At 36.0% G+C, this 16550-nt stretch overlaps 1 protein-coding gene across 5 annotated transcripts in view; it reads left to right on the forward strand.

Annotated features, from left to right (window-relative positions):
- Nucleotides 1-16550, forward strand: part of FMN2 (formin 2) — a 624734-nt gene that overhangs the window by 486494 nt on the left and 121690 nt on the right. For all 5 annotated transcript variants that reach the window (XR_011557462.1, XM_070734020.1, XM_070734019.1 and 2 more), the window contains one exon: nucleotides 9305-9392. Coding sequence is in view for 4 of the 5 variants with exons in the window: in XM_070734020.1 (XP_070590121.1) it covers nucleotides 9305-9392 (88 nt within the window). In the remaining variant the exon portion in view is untranslated. The remainder of the gene's footprint in view (nucleotides 1-9304; nucleotides 9393-16550) is intronic.

The raw sequence follows: 16550 nt of genomic DNA on the forward strand, positions 1-16550 counted from the left end.
ATCACCTTCGCCGGCCTCTGCTTCTCCTACAGCCCCCTTGCTGAGAGCCCGGTACGAAAGTGCTCTCGGCAAAGGTGAGGCGGGCAGGGCGTGCGCGCGTCACCGCTGAGAAGAACGGAGAGAGAACGAGAGTGAGTGAGAGCAACAAGGAGGCGCAGCGGCGGGCGGAGAGAGGGAAGGGGGGCAGCGGCGTCCCTCCTGGCCTTGGCGGGCCACCCGACCCTCCCCACCTCCTGCAAACGCGGCGGGCGGCGGGGGGAGAGCGAGGAGCCGGTTCCGGCGGGCGCGGGGCTTGGCTGGCTGGCTGGCGGGGGGAGCGCCGCTGGTGGTGCGGAGGGAGACCCTCCTCCGGGAGGGAGGGGGCCAGGCAGCAGCTAGCCAGCCAGCCGGCGGGATGGCGCTTCCGAGTTCGCAGCCTCCCCCCCCCCTGCCTGCATCTTCGCTCCATAAGACGGGGCTGATTTTTCTTCCTACTTTGGGAGGAAAAAAACTGCGTCTTATGGAGCGAAAAATACGGTAGTTATTGTATATCACTTCTCAAAAGTATGTAAGAACCTGCTTGGTGCCATATAAGGGATTTTTTTGGGGGGGGAGGTTAATCTACTTGGTATTTATCTTCACTGATATTTGTCACCTTGAACAAAGCGCTTTCCCATAATTATCTGTTACCCAATACATTAAAATGGGGATGCTGGAGAGTGAAGGTAAGATCTTCCTGAAACAGTTACACATTTGCACATGATAGCAGCCGATGTCTGCATCAGCAATAATGAGAAGGAATAATATAACAAGGGCCGAGAACATAGATGGCTGCCTGCAACTATCTAAACTCCTAAGATATCATTTCTATCTTTTATTTATGTTTTTATGTTCTCCTTTCTCTAGTGATTTTTATTTTATGTATGTAGCTCTAAAAGCAGCCAAAAATGTAGTAGTAGAATATATTTGACTATTTTGGGCTGATTTCAGCTGAAAGGTCATCAGGCTGAGCTTTATTAAATTATCACAAGGTATTATTTCTTTTGGTGTCATTTGCCTGGTTTTGACAACTGATCACTTTTCCATTATTCCTGTTTTTATTTCATTGCAAGAAAATAGAATTGCATAGAGCAATTTAGGCCAATCCCTTGCTCAGGGCACAAATCCAAATTAATCCATTTGGACTGATAGCTATGTACATACAGTGTTACCTCTACCTAAGAACAGCTCTACTTACAAACTTTTCTAGATAAGAACTGGGTGTTCAAGATTTTTTTGCCTCTTCTCAAGAACCATTTTCTACTTACAAACCTGAGCCTCTGAAACTGTAACTGGAAAAGGCAGGAAGAAGCCTCCATGGAGCCGCTCTAGGAATCTCCTGGGAGGAAACACAGCCGGTAAAAGCAGGGAGAAGCCTCTGCGGGGCCTCTCTAGGAATCTCCTGAGAGGAAACAGGACCTCCACCCTCTGTGTGGTTTCCCCAATCGCACATATTATTTGCTTTTACATTGATTCCTATGGGAAAAATTGTTTCTTCTTACAAACTTTTCTACTTAAGAACCTGGTCACGGAACGATTTAAGTTCGTAAGTAGAGATACCACTTAATCTTCTTTTTAAGCAACCCAGCTAGGAGAAGTTCAGTAGAATTGGTTCCAGCATGAATTGTTCTGAAGCTTTTAAACCTTTAATCACAAATACTTCCTATAATTGAAATATTTTCCTTTGTCATGGAATATATTGGTCACAGAGAATAGGTCTTAAACTTCTTTTATGTGACATCATCAGTATTTGAAAAGTGCTGTGGTAACTTCTCTCAGTAATTTTTTTCTCAAAACTAAACTTAACCAGCACCATTATTCCCTCTTCACAGAACCTAGTCCTCTGCTCATCCCCAGTCCTCTTCTCTGAACCTGTCCCAGTTTTTCTGACTCCTTTTTAAAATATTGTGCCCTGAAATGAATTTGAACACAGTATGTTGGAGTGAAGCACCTCAGCAGTGACAATTTCCCTTTTCAATCTGTTATGGAGGATATGGGTTCACTTATTATGGGTTTGTTCATCACATCAATGATGGCAAACCTGTCACGTGGAAACATCACATGTGCATGTTCATCGGGGCCACACTTTGGAAAAGCTGAACTTCTGGGTTCTAGTATGGATGCATGTCATGATCAGCTGTTTGGTATTATCCCTTAGACCAGGGGTCCCCAACCGCCGGTCCGCGGACCAGTACCGGGCCGCAAGGCATGTTGCACCGGTCCGCGGAGTCAGCAGCTGCTGTGGAGCCAGCGAGTGCCAAGGTGTTTCCTGTCTCTTTCCCCTCACGTTCACTTGGGACCGCCATTTGCCTCGGGCTGAGAAAACCTTTGCTTGCTTGCTTTCTTCCTTTCCTGTCTTTCTTCTCTCGTCGAAAGTGGTCTATTTCCTCCTTGCGAAGCCCTTGCGAAGCCCTATCTCTGCCTGCAGCTCAAACGAAAAGGCTTTGGCATTGTGCAGCTCTTTTTTTGCTAGGCTCCCCCACCCTATTCCCGGGGTCCTGGGTGGGAGCGAAGCCAGGGGTGTGTGTGTGACCATGAAACCCCCACCACCAGCTCTGGTAATTTTCTTTTGGAAGGATTCCTTGCTGCAAGAAAATTACCAGACCTGGCAGTGGTGGGCGCTCCAAGCAGGCAGCGATCGCAAAGGAAGGTGACTGTGTCCGTGGAGGCACCTCCCCCTGCTCTGGGATTCCTTGCTGCAATCCCAGCCAGAATGGGGGGGGGTATCCTCTGGAACTGCTGAAAGGCAAACGGCGGTCCCGAGTGAACAGGAGGGGAAAGAGACAGGAAACCGCCCCCTCCTACCCTTCCTCCCTCTGTCACCTCAACTCCCCCGCAAAATTAAAAAGGGGGGGGAGAGAGACAATGGAACGATAAGCTAAACCCCCTTTCCGCCCCCACCGGGCCATAGAAAAATTGTCTTGCTGAAACTGGTCCCTGGTGGAAAAAAGGTTGGGGACCACTACCTTAGACTATCCACTTAGACTATCCACAATTGACCTCTCCATGTTCCTAAGAGGTCAGTAAGAGGCGTACATAAGTGCACCAGTGTGCCTTTCGTCCCCTGTCCAATTATCTGTCCTTTATCTCATATATCTTTTCTTCCTTTCATATATCTTCTCCTCTATTTTTATATCTTTTCTTCTATCCTTTTCTTTATATATATTAGTACATGTCTATTCTCTTCAATATGTATTGTCTATTGGATAAATAAAGTAAAGTAAAGTAAAGTAATGTAAATAAATAAAATAATAAAATAAAATAAAATAATAAAATAAAATAAAATAAAATAAAATAAAATAAAATATAAAATAAAATAATATAAAATAAAATAAAATAAAATAAAATAAAATAAAATAAAAAATAAAGTAAAGTAAAGTAAAATAAAGTAAAGTAAAATAAAATAAAATAAAATAAAATAAAATATAAAATAAAAAATAAAATAAAATAAATAAAATAAAATAAAATAAAATAAAATAAAATAAAATAAAATAAAATAAAATAAAATAAAATAAAATAAAATAAATAAAATAAAATAAATAAAATAAAATAAAATAAAATAAAATAAAATAAAATAAAATAAAATAAAATAAAATAAAATAAAATAAAATAAAATAAAATAAAATAAAATAAAATAAAATAAAATAAAATAAAATAAAATAAAATAAAATAAAATAAAAAAATAAAATAAAAAGTAAAGTAAAGAAAAGTAAAGTAAAGTAAAGTAAAGTAAAGTAAAGTAAAGTAAAGTAAAGTAAAGTAAAGTAAAGTAAAGTAAAGTAAAGTAAAATAATAAAATAATAAAATAAAATAAAATAAAATAAAATAAAATAAAATAAAATAAAATAAAATAAAATAAAATAAAATAAAATAAAATAAAATAAAATAAAATAAAATAAAATAAAATAAAATAAAATAAAATAAAATAAAATAAAATAAAATAAAATAAAATAAAATAATAAAATAAAAAGTAAAGTAAAGAAAAGTAAAGTAAAGTAAAGTAAAGTAAAGTAAAGTAAAGTAAAGTAAAGTAAAGTAAAGTAAAATAATAAAATAATAAAATAAAATAAAATAAAATAAAATAAAATAAAATAAAATAAAATAAAATAAAATAAAATAAAATAATAAAATAAAATAAAATAAAATAAAATAAAATAAAATAAAATATAAAAATGCATGTTGCTGCCCAGTTTTTGGCACTGCTGCATGCATGAAGGGATTGCTTTCTGGAAAAGCCAAACTTTCAGTTTCTAACCTGCAGTTGGCCAGTGTGCATACACACCTGTTTTCGGCACTACCATGTGCATGAAAGACACCTAGTCCCCGTGTGTGCATGTGTACCAGAAATCCGGAAGATAAACAGGCAAGGCTGCAAGTGCTGGGCAACATGGTTTCGCATGCCACTTTGGGCACCCATAGCATAGGTTTGCCATCACGGACTTACATCAACTCGTACCAGAAGCTAATTTTGAGTTGTGTTATTTTATCTGTTTCTCTATCATTTGCATATTTCTTCTCAAAAGTGCTTGAATTCAAACTTTAACTACTCTAGAATGAACAAACACTCTCAATGATTAAAAATGTGTCTTTAATTAACATTCTGTTTTAATGGACTTCCTCATTTAACATAGAAATGGGGAAAAATTATTGCTATATTCCTGTTTACTAGCCCTTTTTCTACTTGTTCACTCATGGTTGGCAGCCTAATTTAAATTTAAGAGCGGTCCTGTCTGGAAATGATTTTTGTATTTATTTATTTATTTATTTATTTATTTATTTATTTATTTATTTATTTATTCATTCATTCATTCATTCATTCATTCATTCATTCATTCATTTATTAGATTTGTATGCCGCCCCTCTCCGAAGACTTGGGGCGGCTAACAACAATAAAGAAAACAATGTAACAAATCTAATATTAAAAAATAATCTAAAAAACCCCAATTTAAGAGACCAATCATACAAACAAGCATACCATGTATAAATTCTATAAGCCTAGGGGGAAGGGGAAAAAATTCAATTCCCCCATGCCTGACGACAGAGGTGGGTTTTAAGAAGCTTGCGAAAGGCAAGGAGGGTGGGGCAACTCTGATATCTGGGGGGAGCTGGTTCCAGAGGGTCGGGGCCGCCACAGAGAAGGCTCTTCTCCTGGGTCCCACCAAATGACATTGTTTAGTCGACGGGACCCGGAGAAGGCCAACTCTGTGGGACCTAACCGGTCGCTGGGATTCGTGCGGCAGAAGGCGGTCCCGGAGATATTCTGGTCCGATGCCATGAAGGGCTTTATAGGTCATACCCAACACTTTGAATTGTGACTGGAAATTGATCAGCAACCAATGCAGACTGCGGAGTGTTGGTGTAACATGGGCATGCCTTGGGAAGCCCATGATTGCTCTCGCAGCTGCATTCTGCACGATCTGAAGTATCATGTGTTATCTCTTCAGTACTGGTGAGCATCTTTATCTCCACAGCTCCAATGTTTTTTATTGTTACATATTTTATTTATTTATTTAATTTAATGTCAGTTCACAAGAAAAACTTATCCAACTACTAGAATTCACATTTGGTTTTTCTTTTTAAAAAATCATGTTGTCTTTCCCAGTTCTTAATCTTAGCTGTTCATAATTATCTACTTTATTTGTTCTTTGAAAGCATTTGTACATTTGTCTGTTTGTTTGTTTTTACAAATGGCCCAGCGTAATTATTAAACTGTACTTGGAAATATGCTACTTCCAACAAATAAAATAAATGTGTAACCCCAAAACACTTTTTGTAAAAATAAATCCTCCATGTCTCTGTAAATATGTCAGTGTTTTTTTTATTAAAGTTTAGAAGACAGTGTCCTTGATGGAAAGCTAAATCTCAGTACTTGTACTTCCAAACATGTTTATCAGGAAGAAATGAAAGCCAGGGATTGAGAGATGGTATTAGGCCAATTCATCTCTGCCAATTTTATTTATTTATAGCAGTCTTTCCTCTTCTCCTTCCATAAAACATTGAAGACATAGCTCTTTCCACACAGACATTTGGGTTAGATGAAAAGAAGAGTGTTGTTGTTGTTGTTGTTGTTGTTGTTGTTGTTTTTGTTATGTGTTTTAATGTCTGGGGATATTATTTATCCTTGGGTGCTGGCAGTGTTCCCTCTAATTTTTTTGGGGGGTGGGCGGAAAAGTATAGTGTCTGAGCGGCAGTCCCTTCGGGACTGGGCGGCACTCTTTCCCTCTCACTCTTTCCCTCTCAGCTTCTGGGCAGGTTTGAAAAACTCTGAGTTGATGATGATTTTTAAGTGAGCCATTGCTCACTGCTCAGCTTAGAGGGAACTATGGTGCTGGGAGTAATATGCAGTGAGGTTTTCTGTGTTTTAATCCTTGTAATCTACCCAGAATCCTTCACTAAATTTACAATGTCTAAACTCCCAGCCCACAGGCTGGATGAGTCATACACTGGTCATGCCCACTGGCATTTGCCATATTTGCCAAAATTTTCTTCATTCTTATGATATACTCACTTGTAACCTTCTTGATTTCAATGTGCTTGATGATGTTAGCTTGAACAGTGCCTAGGTATTTGTAGTTATTGTCTTCATCCAGATTCTTAATACTACTACTAGAGCATCTTGATTTGTTCAGTTTTCATTATATTTCTCCTGTTGATGATGAGGGTGACATATTTGTCATGCGAGCGCACCGTTTTGGCAGCCAAGCAAAAGAAGATTTGCCATCACTGATCTGTACCAATATTAAGCCACCTCTCTTAAGCCGCACCTCACCAAACACATTACTGATTTGACTCCTGATTTGCCTCTAAAGTTTGAACTATTTCTGACAAGGCTTTTATTTCTTTCCCTGGATAGAGGGAACTTGAGCTTCCCACATCCCTTCGGCTGACCCTCTGCAATTCAGAATACTGGACCTTGCTTGATCCCAGGATCAGGATGTTCTTATAGTATATAAGAGCTGTATTGGTTACTCATTGGTCTCTGAACACAATTCAAAGTGTTGGTTATGACCTATAAAGCCCTACATGGCGTCAGACCAGATTACTTACACGACCATCTTCTGCCTCATGTATCCCAGTGGCCAGTCAGGCCTCACAGAGTTGGCCTTCTCCAGGTCCCATCAGCTAGACAATGCCACTTGGCAGGATTGAGGGAAAGAGCCTTCTCTATGGCAGCCCTGGCCCTTTGGAATCAACTCCCGCTGGAGATTTGTATTGTCCCTATCTTCCTAGCCTTCCATAAGGTTTTAAAATGCACCTCTGCCAACTGAATCTTAACATCGACCCTGCCCTACGATTGAATATTAGATTAGATTAGATTTATTGGATTTATATGCTGCCCCTCTCCGCAGACTCGGGGCGGCTCACAACAATGGTGAAGAACAATACATAGTAACATATCTAATATTTAAAAATCTAGGTTACAGTTTTAGAATATATATGGTATGATAGGATGAATATGGATGATTGGTTTTTAAATGAATTGGGGGTTTAGGATATGAAATTAAAGTTAGTTTCTTACATGTTTTTAGTATTAAGGTTCTTTAGAGTATGTTTTAATGTTAGATTTCTTGTAGTTTTTGTATTTGCTTTGTTGTGAGCCACCATGAGTCTCAGGACAAGGGCGGCATAGGAATATGATTAATAACATATTCTTTTTCTATATAGTACAAAGAAGTGTAGGTGAAATCCCTTCTAAGAATTCTATCAGAGTTTATTGCAGAAAAATCAATTTCCAAAAGCACACCCAGATGACTGATTCAGCTGGATTCATAAATTTCTTTATAAACTATATATATACTAGTCTCCCTTCCTTTTCAATTCAGCAAAAATATGTTTGCCGAATTGAAATATCTACCTGTGGTATGGTTATATATGTGTGTGTGTATGTATGCATGTATGTATGCATGTATGTATGCATGCATGTGTGTGTGCATTGTATGTGTATGTATGTGTATGTATGTGTGTGTGCATGTGTGTATATATATATATACACACACACATACACATACATGAAGGTATATGTATATGAAGGTCTTGGCATATTTGTGTGTGTGTGTTTGTGTGTGTGTGTAAACACATACACACACATACAATATCACAGGTAGATAATTTCTTCAAGTAAACACAAGCAGTTACAAACAGTTTCATTTCCAGCAGCAGACAAGATGTAGTTCAGTTCAGAGTGGGATAGAGAGCAGTTTTTAGTTTTGATTCTCTGCACAGACTCAGAAGTCTTTACCTCCCATTGGCTGACTTAATTGCTATGCCTATTCATTGGCTGAATAGCCAATGTTAACATGGCTCTCCCAATTCATGAATATTTTAACAAATTCCACTTCTAGGACTTCTAGAGGTTTGCAGTTCTTGGAATTCTGTTTCTGTGAATATTTTATTTCATACTATAAAGCGAGGTTGATGTGCTGGCCTCTGTTCCATTAAGTGACTATAAATTACTTAATTTGAGTCAAACTTTAGTCATGTTACACATTATATTAATTATAACAATGCAATTTATTTTCATATTTTAAACAATGTATATACTAACCATAGAAAATCTCCAGCAGCTTCTGGGATTCAATATAAGAATGTCAGTGGGACCCAGTGACTACTTCCAGCTCTATTAATATATGAAAGCTACATTCAACATCAGGGTATTTGAGAAAATTTTTAGAAACTGATTGTAAAAAGTTATTGAAAATATGGACAACATAGAATAGGTTGCATTAATATAGGTCCGACTTATGCTGATACCGTAGTTCTAACTAAATTACAATTACCATCAGTCAGTTGTGATAGAATGATGAGGCACTTAAATATGGGTAAAATATTATTTGAAATATGTTGATTCACCTTACAAATTATTATTTGCCTGTTTATTTACTATTTATTATTATTTCCATGAAATATTGTTTGCTACTCATAATCCCAATGAGATCAAAGAAATAATAGTAGAATATATTGTTTAAAATAACGTATTTTCATCTTGTGGAAAGTTTTTTTTTTGTAACAGAGACACTTAAAATTTTCTGTAATATATTATGCACACAGATTTTCTTCACAAAATTAAAAGCTGTCAAATGTATTATTAAACTGAATTAGAAACCATCATTTTACTATGTTTATTCAATATAATTTTTGTGTTATATATATATTGCTAGTCTATGTATGATATGATGTATGCTAAATAATAATAAATAATGTGTGTTACAAATTTATGGTGTGAATGCTAGGAATGCATGTTTGCTAGCTATTATTTGAAAAATAATGCCTTTTTTTTCTCTGACAGGTTGTCAAGTTATTAAGCAACAAAAGATCACAAGCAGTTGGTATATTAATGTCTAGTCTTCATTTAGACATGAAAGATATACAGCACGGTAAGAGATATATATTTTAACTAAATTTAATTAAGTGGCTTCTTATTTTCCCATTGGAAATAATTTCTTTGTATTTTAACAAAATAACTTAGGATAATAAAATATCATTTTATATTCAACTAATAAATCTAGATATTTCAATTAAATGGTATTATGTTTATCCCCAAATCTACCTCTTTATGAATAATTTACTGACATTTACTATCTGACATGTTTCTCTCTGAAAGGAATTGTGACTCAACCGTAGGAGAGAATTTCCTTTAGTTTGTACAGGAAAGATTCCTACATAAAAACAGAACATTGCTGATTGCAACTTTCAAAAACTAGCATTGGAATTTAAAATTTGATGATTTTTAATTATAATTATCATTTTGTCAATAAAATTGAAGTTTCATTTCCTTTATTTTGCAATAAATACTTTTTTAAAAATGTCCTGAAAATACGATTTTGGAAGCAACCTTTGGAGGTATCTATAATTCTTTCCTGCCCATTTAAAGTTAGCTTTGCAGAAGGCGAAAAGTGGAGCTATATTTATATTTGGACTATTCTTCTTGCCTCCTAAGGTCTTATAATAGATTTAAAGCAGATGTAAACGAGCAGTATAGTGCTAGCTTACCTATTAAATAAATATGGTTTCAAGTATGTTGCAGACTTCATAAATCATAAAAACAGCTTTCTGGCTTTTCTAACCTACCTATTTTAATTGTGAATTCTATTTGCTTTTTTTTTTGGTGGAATAAATTCAACACAGTGCAAATGTTGGTGCACCCTGTCAGTCTGTGAGCAATTTTTAATTACAATTTACGTTTTTCTTATGTTGTTTTCATGGTTACTAAACTTCCTCAAGTTGAAGCATTTAGGCTGGTAGTCATAGATCGAGGCGCCAGCACTGGCGCCAAGAAGTACTTGGTATTTCTAAAGCTGGCAGATGTAGCTCAGTTAAGTCATAGAGTGAAATCTGAAAACAATGATATGGTCTCTCCTTCAGTCAAATATTCAGCTTGGTTTGAGTTAATAATGAGAACCTTATGAACAAAGGAGTCCGCCTAACATCTGTGTCTGTGGTAAAGCCAACACAAGTTGATTGAAAATTTGCTTGCTTAACATGCAATGCTAACAATAATATGGCATGAATGTCACTCATTGAAGAGGTTAGGATTAAGTGCAAGTAATTGTTCTACCCTACGAAATTTCCTGCAGCGCTTTTCCCCCACACACTTGAGCTTAGTACTTAGGTTTTGGTCTTGATGAATGTGCATATTTAGGAAAAACTGTTTTTATTTATGTTATTTATTTGTTTATTTTTGTTAAATGGAGTGAGGCTGTAATACAAGGCATTTGACAAGGGCTGTTCACAAGCTGTTGTTCAGGGTTTCTAAACATAGAAAAATAGAAGAAGGGCGGCATACAAATCTAATTAATAATAATAATAATAATAATGATGATGATGATACTAAAAATAATAATAATAATAATAATAACAATATATGCATTATAGATGAGAAAATCAATCCCAAACAGATATATCCATTTTCTTATGTATCATTACGTGCTGTAAATGGCCTTCTATTTTCCATTTCCCATTTGCTTGAAGCCCTTATTCAAGAATAAAGAAATTAACCTGGAGTCTTTATATTTTTATAGCTGGAGGATTCCTCCTTTCCCCAAATTTCAGTGTAGAACTACTATCCCTGATCTAATTCAAACACTACATGTAACTGGATATGTAGAGATAAATATCCAATTTTTCCTCCTCAGATTAATTTTAAAACTGGAAGACCCTGAATGATTTTATACTAGGGGAATGATATTTAAATATTCAACCCTGCAAGGTAGGGTTCTGTATTTCTGAGATCTTGCCATCACTTGTTCAGTGTGAACCCACAAAAAACCAGTTTGAACAGATGCATTTGTAAAAGTTATTGGCTTTCATTATTCTTTCCATAAGAATTAGGTAAGTATGTATACCCAGCAATCAGACCTAAGACTGTTCCCCCAGGCTATGCAAAAACATAAAATTATGTTTTTATAATTATAAATAATAATTCTAATATAATTCTAATATAATTATAATTATAAATAATAATTCTAATAAAATGTAAATGCAGATATAGCTAAAAAATTCTCGATATTGTTATATAAATTAATCAGAATGTTTAAATCTAGAATTATATGTATAGCCTTTTGAAACTAGTTTATCCAAGAAAAGGCATTCTAATTAGGTGAGAATACAATGGGAAGGAAACTCAATTCAGATTGGGGACGTCTAGACTGATTCCTATAAAAGAACCTTATACTTCAGCAAAGCATTTGACAAAGTAGACCACAACGTACTTCTTCATAAGCTAAAGAAAAGTGGGATAGACAGTTACGCAACCAGATTGATTAACAACTGGCTGACTAACCTCATACAATGAGTAGTCCTCAATGGGTCTAAGTCCACATGGAAAAAATAAGCAGCAGGGTACTATAAGGTTCTGTCCTAGGCCCAATATCCTTTAATATCTTCATAAATGACCTAGATGAGGGAATAGAGGGAGAACTAACCACATTTGCAGATGATACCAAGCTGGCAGGAATACCTAATAATATCCCAGAGGACAGGCTCAGGATCCTGATGGATCTTTACAGATTTGAGCACTGGGCACAATCAAATAAAATGTAATTCAAAACAGAGGAAAGTAAAATCTTATACCTAGGTAAGAAAAACCAAAGATATACATATAAACTGGGTGAAACCACACTCAATAGTAGCAACTGCGAGAGGGATCGTTGAGTTTTGGTGGACAACCAACTAAATATGAGCCATCAATGTGCAGTGGCAGCCAAAAACCCAATGCAATCCTAAATTACATCAACAGAGGGATACAATCTAGGACTAGAGAGGTACTAATACCACTCTATAAAGCCTTAGTTAGACCACACCTAGAGTATTGCATCCACTTTTGGTCACCACACTACAAAAATGACATTGAAACTCTAGAGAAAGTGCATAAGAGAGCAACCAGGATGATAAGGGGACTGGAAATTAAAACACAGAAAGACCGGTTGCTAGAACTGAGCATCGCCAGTCTGGCAAAGAACAGGACCATGGGTGGCATGATGACAATGTTCCAATACAGAGAGGAGGGGGTCAGGTTGTTTTCCAAAGCACCAGAAGGCCAGTCAAGGAATAATGGATGGAAGCTGACCAAAGAGAGATTCAGGAATCTGACCAAAGAGAGATGGAAATAAGGAGGAACTTTTTGATGGTGAGAGCAATCAACCAGTGGAACAGCTTGCCTGCGGAGGTTGTGAGAGCTTCAGCACTTGTCCAAAATGGTATAGGGATTCCTGCATGAGTGTGTGTGTGTGTGTGAGAGAGAGAGAGACAGTGAGTCGGGTGGACTAGATGACTACAAGGTCCCTTCCAGCTCTAATAACTTAATCTAATCTAATCATCATGTAACCTAACCTGAGCAGGAATTCTAAATAATAACAAATTCAACAAATAGCAAATGCAGTGAATTTAGGTTGCTTTTAATCTGAGTATGTCCAGATACACGCTTTCATTTTTAACAAGTGAAAAAGGAAGGCCTGGAATGTCACATAAAATCATAGAAAATATTTCCCTGTTTTCTCTGGTCCTGGAACAGTTTGTTAGTTAGTACTTTGTTAGTTTGGGGAATATAGTAAAAGACTGTAAAGAAAACTCCAAGGTGTATATAGATGGTGTTTCTAAACATTTTTGAAGAATAGCTAGTGTATCCCTAATAACATGAAGCTGTTTTCAATCCATTTATTTTCATTAGTCAAGTCAGAACAGTAAAACTAAAAATGAAGAGGAAATGATAGCATTTAGGTATCATATTGAAGCAATTGGAAAACAAAAGTACTAGAAGGCCTTTAGATGAAAGAAAATAGGTTGAAATTTAAAAAAAATCAAAGGCACATCTACCTTTGCCTATATACTATATTTTTGTGAAAATGAAATTTTATACGATATGAGTTCATATTCCAATCAGAATCATATGGGATGAATACTATTCCAGCTCTTTCCCTAATAATTCCCCCCAGACATTAGTAAAATATGCCATCATATAACAATATATACATCCTGCTTAGGTTTATAATTGATGTTTTAAGTCCTGGGAAACATCTTAAAAATACTATTAACATATGTCATTACAATATTTACTTCATTGGATCTGCTTTTTAAAGAGTGAGATGTATTCCTCATTTTAAAAATGTTGATGTTCTATAATCCTAAAAACTTTTATATTGGCTAGGAAATCTTGAGTCACTCAAATTTGGTCCAACAATATCTTTTCTCCCAGGCACAAAAAAAAAAGCTGAACAAATCAGATCTGAGGATAAGGAAGAAATTTTTATCCCTTGAAATTTCTGTGAATAAGTTTACTTCCTCCTAATCCAAACCATTGCATAAGGATGAGGCTGAACATATACATTGTCATGTCATTGAAGGAAATGGCTTTGAAATTGGACCATGTTTTCTTAAAATAGGCAGTCAGAGGTAAACAACAGTTAATGCTGAACATTTTCTGCATTTCATGGTGGGATAGGGTGAAATCTTCAGGGATGGGTAGAATTTGAAGAATGCTTAGAGCATGGCCTTATCTTTGTAGTCTTTGTTTTGTAATTGTTCTATGCCTATATTTAGACAAACAATCTCATGAAAATATACAAACTCTTAAAGAACAGCAATAAAACAACCCTGTATCAATGAGGAGGAGACAGTGTTACTGACAAAGTTGTATCTCAATTCCAACCAACTCCAACGGAAAGCTCTCAATGTTTTCTCAATTCTCAAAGCCTCATATATCCAAATGTGAAACTGTTTCCACATCTTTTCATTGAGCCCATATTGTTTTCTGAAGACTCTGGAGATTTGTCAGGAGATTTTAACTAGATTTTAAACGGAAGGAAAGTAGAATATTTGATTATCTCAGACAGGATTCTGATCAGTGATGGGCTACCAAATTTTTTACTACCATACTGTGGGCGTGGCTTATGCATTTTGTTTCCACATTTTTCAATGCAAATTGGTGCTATAGGGTAAATTCTGATTTGATTTTTGAATTTCAAAAGCACCAAGGATTTACTCCAATTGGTGCAAGATGTGATTTGATAAAGTGTCAATCACAGCATTTATTGGGGAAGCATCAAAAAGCTTGCAGCTGCTATAGTTTTTTGCAAAATAGGACAAACATGGTAGATGTTTTAGAAGACTTTAATCTGTTTACTTTCTGGATTTTGCTACAATAAGTTTCTAAACCCTCTCCTCTGCATTTCCTTTAAGGTGAAAATAATATCCAAATAATAAAATAAATAAGCAGAAAGGATATATAAAGAAGAAGTGTAGCAACTTGGCTCAGAAATGGCCTGTAGAAGGCTTTGCAAATTTAAAAAATGCATCAGGAGAATCATTTTGGACCTTGAGCAAATGTGGCTTCTTTCTATTATTCATTAAAATGACTCTGCCTATGCCTGGATTTTGTTTTGCTTGAAAACATTTAGCTTCTCATCCAAGAAGCTTTTTCAGTCAGAACTGAAGAAGCTTCTTGAATGAGAAGAGAAACATCTTCAAGCAAAACAAAGAAAGTCTATGACTGATAATCTTCATAGATTTTAAGAAGCTGATTCGTTTTGGTTGAAGTTGCCAGAGTTTTTTTCAGACTCATTGGACCAATACTGAATAGAATAGAATTCTTTGTTGGCCAAGTATGATTGGACACACAAGGAATTTGTCTTTGGTGCATTTGGTCAATATGTCCAATTTCAACTAAAAAGAAAAGTTTCAAAAATTATTGTAAAAGTATGTTCTTAGGAAAGACTGAAAAGACCATCATTTTCAGGCCCCTAACTTTTAAAAAATAAGCGAATAATTTCTTTAAGATATTAATTTAATAATTTGTTGGCACAGCTCATTGTCTATTTTCTGGGATTAAAGCATTATTTGCTGTTCTTCACATGCTGTTCTTCACATGCAGGGTCTAATTCAATAAATAAGTACTTTTATGTAGACTTTTCCAGGTTTGAACTTTGAAATTTGGCATTATTGTACTAGCTGGGAATTCTTAGAGTTGCATTTTCAAGTTAGAGTGAAGTAACAGTTTGGGGACTGATAATATGAATGCCTATAATTCAGCAAAGACCAAAGCAATTTTTTGTTACATTTTGTTTTGATGAAATTAGGAAAATGAGAAGCAGCTGAAGAGCTGCTAACTAGTTAACTAAGTAACTAATATTAAAATTAACTAAATTCATTATCAGGTCATTGTAAGATCAATAGGATACTAATGGCCTCCTTTGGAACTCTTAGCTTCTTGCCTTTTGTTGTTTACATTGACTCTACTGCAGAATATCTTAGTGAAATATGCAAAGATTGTGTCAGTTTTAAACTAATTTTATACATCAGCCGACTAAGGTTCCTTCCTCTGATGAAAACAATTATACAGACTAAGAGGATTTTCCTAAGAACATTGCCCTCACCCCCATGGTCATAGGGTGAGGACATTCCCTGGCGAGAGGGGAAAAGAGGCAATACCTAATTTTACATCTGAACCTTCTCTTTTTAATCTAACTTTTTAGACTGAGTGGGGTTCTGGGAGGGAAAGATAGGTGATTGGTTTTTACTATAAATTAAATTGGGTGGGGTTTGTCTTTAGTTTTATCTGTGGTGGATCTTTATGTTGTATGGATAGGGGAGGAATGTGAATGTTGAGCATGTTGAGAATGGAATGAATGAATGAATGTTAGCATAATGTATTGAATATGTATTTTTATTACTGTATTTTAATGAATTAAGGAAGCCCAATTTTAATGATGGATGAATGGATATGATTGGAAGGATAGGATGTTTGGGATGAATAGGATAAACAGAAGGGACAGTTTGCCTGGCAGCCTGGATGTGAGAGGAGTGAGGGAGCTTATCTCTGAGGTGGCTGAGGGCCAGAATATTTCAGTCTTGCTGGGGAGAGGCAGATATGACAGGAGACATGGGGCAGGCTACTCTCGAGGAACAAGGGATCCCTGCTTGAAAGCAATTCCTTGTTCCAGCCCCATGATCTATAAAGCCACACGTGGCATGGAACCAGATTACTTATGGGACCATCTCTTACCGCATGAATTCCAGCGACCAGTTAGGTCCCACAGAGT

Source organism: Erythrolamprus reginae, chromosome 1 (genome assembly GCF_031021105.1).
Source record: "Erythrolamprus reginae isolate rEryReg1 chromosome 1, rEryReg1.hap1, whole genome shotgun sequence".
Taxonomy (NCBI): domain Eukaryota; kingdom Metazoa; phylum Chordata; class Lepidosauria; order Squamata; family Dipsadidae; genus Erythrolamprus; species Erythrolamprus reginae.